Source organism: Lissotriton vulgaris, chromosome 7 (genome assembly GCF_964263255.1).
Source record: "Lissotriton vulgaris chromosome 7, aLisVul1.2, whole genome shotgun sequence".
Lineage (NCBI taxonomy): Eukaryota > Metazoa > Chordata > Amphibia > Caudata > Salamandridae > Lissotriton > Lissotriton vulgaris.
This window is the reverse complement of record NC_141695.1, coordinates 1325769599-1325776189: the sequence shown is the minus strand read 5'-3', so window position 1 is coordinate 1325776189 and position 6591 is coordinate 1325769599. Positions and strand designations below refer to the sequence as shown.

Genomic DNA, 6591 nt, shown 5'->3' with positions numbered 1-6591 from the left:
ATTGTAGATAGGGAACGACACGTTCATTTCTAAATCTTACCAGGACAAGGTCCCTTTTAGTGTCCTTAGGGAGCGGTCCCAGGCAACCCACCCTTTTGACGCTTACTATCGAGCCGTCAATATTAGGTGGCAGGGGTCTGTTTTTCATTAGCCAAAAAACGACTTTATTTCTTAAGTCGTGCTGTCTTTCATGTATTCCTTTCTTAAGTGCTGGGACACCCGAAAGAACACATACGGCTATTGGGGGTAAATTTATATGGTCACTCCTGCCAGAGATGATACCTTGGTTATCAGCTATCACATTGTGAGGTGTTGGGCCTAGGGTCGACCTTACTTTGGGGCTGGGCCTCTGGGTTGTAGTGGAGTGGCTAACTACGTTTGGATTTTTTTGTGATGTCCTATGGGCAACTATTGGTTTATTCCCACTATTATTGCTTTGAGTAGCTGATTCGTGCACCACAGTGGCAGCTAGAAAAGGTTGCTGGCTGGGTTCTGCCATGTTCTTTATTAGTGACGTGCTGGCTTTAATTGTCATCTCAATTTCACTGAGCTTTTCTCCTAAACTATTTATTCTTGCTCTCAGTGGGGATATAATAGAAGTAACCAGCCGTTCTATAAGGTCCAGTAAAATTGCCTGGGAGGTAGGAGCAGGAAATTCCAGAGTTTTGTGTATCTTAGCTGCTGTCGGGGTAGGTGTAGTCGTTGCTAGGTAACTTGGACACAATTTTCGTTGTTTGGCTTCACTCCCCATGCGTGCAGTCCCGTATCGCTTCCTTTTGGCGGGTGGGATGTTAAGGGGCCCTGTATGATTACTGTTAACTTTTACCAGTGGAGATGGGGAGAGGGCATCTGGTGTGTTATCGTCTGTCAGTAATGGCGTAGTGGGCTGGGCGTTAGGAGTTGCTAGGGGACTGACCAGAGCATGGAGTTGTTTGGTTACATAATCTGCTGCGACATACTGGGTCTTACAAAGGTCATTCAGTTCTTCCAGCAAGGCTGATCCATATGCTACATCGGCTGTCTGTGTGACAGGGTGATTGCAAAGCACGCTATCTCTGGGCAAGTGTTGTTCTAATCTATCTAGTTCATGAGTGATAGGTAAGGTTACCCTTTCTAGATAGCAATCCATGGGCCCCATGACCTCGCTCCTCTGCGCGCCACAGCTCTTAGAAGCCACCTTATGTGACATGAAGGTACTAGATCAACAGTAAAGTCTCAAAATAGGATCCGTAGTGAGGGTCTTAGAGTGAGCAAGTGATAATAAGCATAATGTCGATGTCACCTTTTACCTTACAGACAAAGCCAAGGGGACTGGCCCGGTCAGGTCTCCTCTGGACTCTGAGGGCCAGAGAGGGCCCGCCCATTCCCGCGGGATGAGGGACCGAGAGAGCCTTTATGCGCCTCCTGGCGCTTGCCTCTGATGCCCACTGCTGTTCACGGGGGTGGGAGGGGCCCGTCAGAGCAAAGCCCAGCCCTTAGCTGCTGGTGCAGCGGAGATCGGTGGAGCCTAGCCCGGCCCTCTACAGCACAGGAAACAACTGCAGCCCAACAGGTGAGACCCCCCTCGGACTCAGCACCAAGGGAGCCTTTATGCGCCTCCTGGCGCTTGCCTCTGACGCCCACTGCTGTTCACGGGGGTGGGAGGGGCCCGTCAGAGCAAAGCCCGGCCCTTAGCTGCTGGTGCAGCGGAGATCGGTGGAGCCTAGCCCGGCCCTCTGCAGCACATGAAACAACTGCAGCCCAACAGGTGAGACCCCCCTTGCGCAAAGTTAAGGAATCGCAAATTTGGCGATTCCTTAATTTTGCGATGCCATTGCCTTCATATATCCCGTTTTCCTGATTTTTAGTCGCAAACGCTGCTTTTTTGCGAATACCAGCGTTTGCGACACAAAATCCAGTTGATACATCTGCCCTTTAGTGCCTTTCCAGGTTTGCATGAGTTTGTAAATCTGGGGAAGTGTTAAAACACCAGGGGTGTTGTGTGGAAACACCCACCGCAACGTGCATGGAACGCCTCTTGATTTGCACTGCATTGCCTTGCTCAAAATTTATGAGGCCCCTCAAAGCCAAGCAGGGCGGCTTTAGATGGCTTCATCACTCTGATTCAGAGCCCCGCGTCATGTATGTACCACTTTACATGGTGCAAAAGTGAGGCAAGAGTCTCATAAGTCACCCCCTTGAATTCCAGCGGTTGCCAATGAGTCCGAAAAACACAAACGCATTTCCTTGGTTGTTACAATACAAAACTTGAACTATCAACCTATATGTAAATTGTGACCTTAATATCTGTTTCCCAAAAAAATGTCAAGTGAAATATAGATTTACTATTATTAATTCTGCTTTAGCAATATTTGGGGAGTTGACATTATTGTTATAATATACTGATTGATACTTCATATCAAATATTGAGGTGAAAAAACATACACTTCAACCAATAACTCAACCTCCGGTTTCATTTATCTGACCGTGCACTGGTGCATGACACACAATCACCTTTGCCACTTGTCATCATTTGTATTGTTTGAAGCGCCCAGCGCACTCTTCAAAGCCAAACCATACAAGATGCCTAGGATACGGCACAGAGTGGGAATGCCTCTTTTAACACCACCCTTTGGCGCAGTGACTTCCACCAGTATTGTAGGTGGATACAATACCTTGCCACCTTTCTCAGAGATAAGTACCGCCCATTTTTGCACGTTTTAAGGTTCTTCGAAGCCCTGGATGTGATAATGAAATCGATCTGTATATGAAATCGCCTGTACTCTTTGTAATGTGGTTTTTCTGCCTTATTTTACTTTAATTATTTGTAAGGGTTCCGAAAGGCAGTTCGAGAGCACATTTTAAAGTGTTTTTTTTTTTGTATTTACCTCTTAAAATATGCGCTGCTAAGGGAAGAACACCAACTGTAAGTAATTGTCTTTTTTTTTTACCAGCTGGTACGTTAAAATATTGGTCATGCTTGTAAGAACCATCAGAGGTAAAGGAAGAATCCTCGCTGCACGGACCGAGCCTGATGACGCAGCGTAAAATATGGTACACGGCCCTCAGGGAGTCTGCCCTTCATATAGGGATTAACTTATGATGGAAAAAGACCTCAAGCACAAACCCTCAATAATTGCTCTCTAAAACGAATCACCGCGGAATTCAGGCCAGCACGGTTGGGTTGGTCTAGGTGAAACATTCTTCAGCTCCTCTCCACGGTAAAACAGGTTTGTCAAACCAACTCTGCAATCACATGTGAGGAGAAAGAAACCGTGCGTGGTCAGCTCTCACTGGTGCGCCTTTTCCCGTCCCTCCTTCATCTGCACCAGTGCACTCCTTTCTATTTTCAGGTGTCTTGGCTACTGTTAGATGTCTGTTCCTCTTTCTATCCACAGAAACCCTTAGCCGATCCCTCTTGTTCTCACAGTTGGGCAGCCGTTTAGCTTCCTGGAAGGCAATAGCCGTTTCCACGTCACACTCCTGTGGCCTCTCATCCCCACAGCGACCATTTCTTGGGGCACTCTCTACCGGCTCGCTGCAAATCTTCCGGCTCAGTCGACGGTTTAAACAGCTGATCAAACTAAATGTTTTAACTCAGGCAGCTGGGACCATAGGAAGGGGGAGATGGCAGTGCCAGCCTCGCTGATTGCGGTCCTTTACACAGGTAAGTCTGTGCCCTTCTTCATTTAGGCAGATGTTAAGATTTTTCTTATCCTCATCTAGGCACAGGTAAGAGTTTGTAGCTCCTTCATTTAGGGATAGCTTCTTCACCTAGCCACGGATAGGCACTCTGGAGAGTTTGTATCTACTTCATCTAGGCAGAGATGGCAGTTTCTAGCTTCTTCACTTTGCCACGAGTATGCACACTGGAGAGTTTTTAGTTCCTTCACCTAGCAAATTGGAGCTCCTACAGCGAGGCACAGCTAAGAGTTTGTAAAAGAGTGTAGCTTTTTCACCAACACTCAAGTAGGAGTTGTAGATTCTTTATCTAGCCAAAGGTAGGCACAGGTAGGAGTTTGTGGCTTCTTCACCATGAAAGTTTGTAGCTCCTTCACCTAGGCACACGTAAGTGTGATCGCTTCTGCTGACCTGACAGAGTCCGTGTGGAAACGCTGCTGGCTCTTGCACTTCGTCTGCCCTGCGGATACTTTGCTGCCTCAACACCCACGCCTCGCGGCCCCCGCTCCGCGGGTGCCGCTCGTAGGCTCAAGACTTTGATCCACGCCGGACTTTCTTCAGCAGGGGGTCCTGCTACTGCCCATCAACAGTCGGGACTGCGAGGACCAGCAAGCGCAGCGCGGCTCAACTCGCCGCAGCTGGTCCTCTTCCCGCCCCTCCTGCTATTTACTCACCTCCACTGACGCGCTAGCGGGACGCGCGCGGAGCAAAGCGCGGAGCGAAGCCCGGGCAAAGGGCGGGCCCTCTGTGGCCCTCAGTGGCCGAGGTAGGCCGGGCTGGGCCCCGGTATCTTGACTTTGCGGTCGTATGTGTTTTCATACTATTCTGCGCCATCATTTTGCGTGGTAACGCAGAGGAGTTGTTAGAAATATAGGCATATAATAGTAGACTATTACTATCTCTCCCAGTTCATTTTCGTTTCATTTTTAAACAGATAATTTTATAACTTTGGGTCCTTTATTGTAGGCTTTACTAAAGTTTTAATAGGATGGAGGCTAAGACATTGCGATCCGGTAAGGTTGTAATGGAGAATCTTGGTACATCACATGGTCCGAATCATTTGAGAAAAAAACAAACTAACAGTGCTATTATGAAAGGTCAGTTGCAATTAAACCAAATTTGGGAAAAAAGCTTAGATAGATCGCTTGAAGTCTCCAGGAAACTTGCTAATGATTCACTACAGCAATTAAATACCTGCTTAAGTAAGGAGGAAGGTAGTGTGATGACACCCATGGTAGAAATGAAGAGGTCACTTAGCCAGCCTAAGGTAGCGGATCTGCTAATAGGCTCTGAACAGATGGCTACGGTTGATCCCTTGCTAACAGCGCAATCATTGATACATGATGACTACAAGGGGAATGATATTTTGGATGATGAGAAGGGTGACGTGTCCATAGCCACTAGTATTGACCTTGAACTCTGTGGAAGATATGTGGATAAGTTATCTCTGCCTCCCACTGTAGCTAATAAAACGCCAACTGGAGAAACACCGTCTGGCCTGCTATTATATAGCAGTACCCCTTCCGTCAAATCCACAGATAATCTATCTCCACTGAGTAATGAACTATCCCGTCATTTTAATCTATCGGGGATTTGTCCCCTTACATCTTCAAGCTATCCAAAGAATGATAAACCCATCTCTGAGTCTCTTATAGCTTTGGAGCAAATCTTGTCTTCCATTCTTTTGTTAATGGGTAAATTCGCTGTAAACTCAGATTGTATATTATCCTCTGTTACTGAAATACTACAAGTATTGTTAGCAAAAAATGTGAAAAAGACTGCAAATGAATCTGTGTCTCCAGTGCCCCCTCCTAACCCTGAAACTGTGGTACATCTAGAGGCTTTCTCCTCTATTGAAGGGAAGGGACTTGCCCCATTGGGTTTACACATTGAGCAGGAGACATGTAAGTCCACTAGTCCATGCTCTCCATCGGTCCTGCTATTGAGAACGGAAACTTCCTTAGTTGAGCAGGAAGAGAATGTGTGTCAAGATACGCAAAAGGGGGACCATGATCTCTTTCCCATTTTTGTGCCTGATAAAAAAGTGTCAGAAAATCTATCTGGGTCTACCCGAGTTTCCAAAATGACAACAAGAGTAAAAAAGGGGAAACCTATGCGTAAATACAAAAAGAAAAGACCTAGACATATTATCTTTCCAAAACATGTTTTAACTGAAATGCCCGCTACCACAGGAAGTGGGTATAGTCCTTGTTCTGCCATTCCGGATAATGTAGAGCCGGATGGTATCTCAAATGTTTACAATGATACCCCAGTTGAAGTAATTACGAATGGGGTGATCGTTGGATCTGCAACTGTTCCCATAGTTGATGCAACTCCGAATATGGGGGTTGCTGGGTCTGTAAGTGCTGCCCATGTTTCTCAACCTATGAATATGATTGACAGACATTCTCCAATAATAACAAGAGTATTTAACCCAACAGCTCCTATTTTTCTGCCTCAGGCTGAAGCACCCAGAAATGTTCCCCAACAGTCATCTAAGGGTATTACTTCTTATGTGGACACTCTGTGTTTGGATTTTTTGCCCTTACTTGACTCTGACTTGAGAATGAATAGATCTTGGCTACTAAGTTGTTTTAATGAAATTGAAAGCTTAAAGTTGGTCCAGACAAATGATATTGATCTAGTTCTTCCTATAAGAAACATTAATGGCCAACGAATAAGGGTCAAGTTTTATTCAAAAATTATTGTTAATCTGGTCTTGCAACAAGCAGAAGCCTTTCAACGTAGAGGCATTGACGTGTTACCTTTTGTCAACAAAAATGTATGTTATTCTTTCGTTGAAGGAATCACAAGGTTATCCTCTGGTCAAGATGATTATCCTGTAGGTAATAATGACCTGAAAATTTGGCTTTCCAGAGGCAAACGAATGGTCTCACAGGTCTTTCCATTAATGGGTAGCACGGATAACCC

At 45.9% G+C, this 6591-nt stretch overlaps 1 protein-coding gene across 2 annotated transcripts in view; it reads left to right on the top strand.

Annotated features, from left to right (window-relative positions):
* Positions 1 to 3252: 3252 nt before the first annotated feature.
* LOC147703608 (serine protease 27-like) overlaps positions 3253 to 6591 on the top strand; it is a 454299-nt gene continuing 450960 nt past the window's right edge. For both annotated transcript variants that reach the window (XM_086931944.1, XM_086931945.1), the window contains exon 1: positions 3253 to 3646. In XM_086931944.1, the coding sequence (XP_086788070.1) occupies positions 3607 to 3646 (40 nt within the window). In that variant the 5' untranslated portion in view covers positions 3253 to 3606. The remainder of the gene's footprint in view (positions 3647 to 6591) is intronic.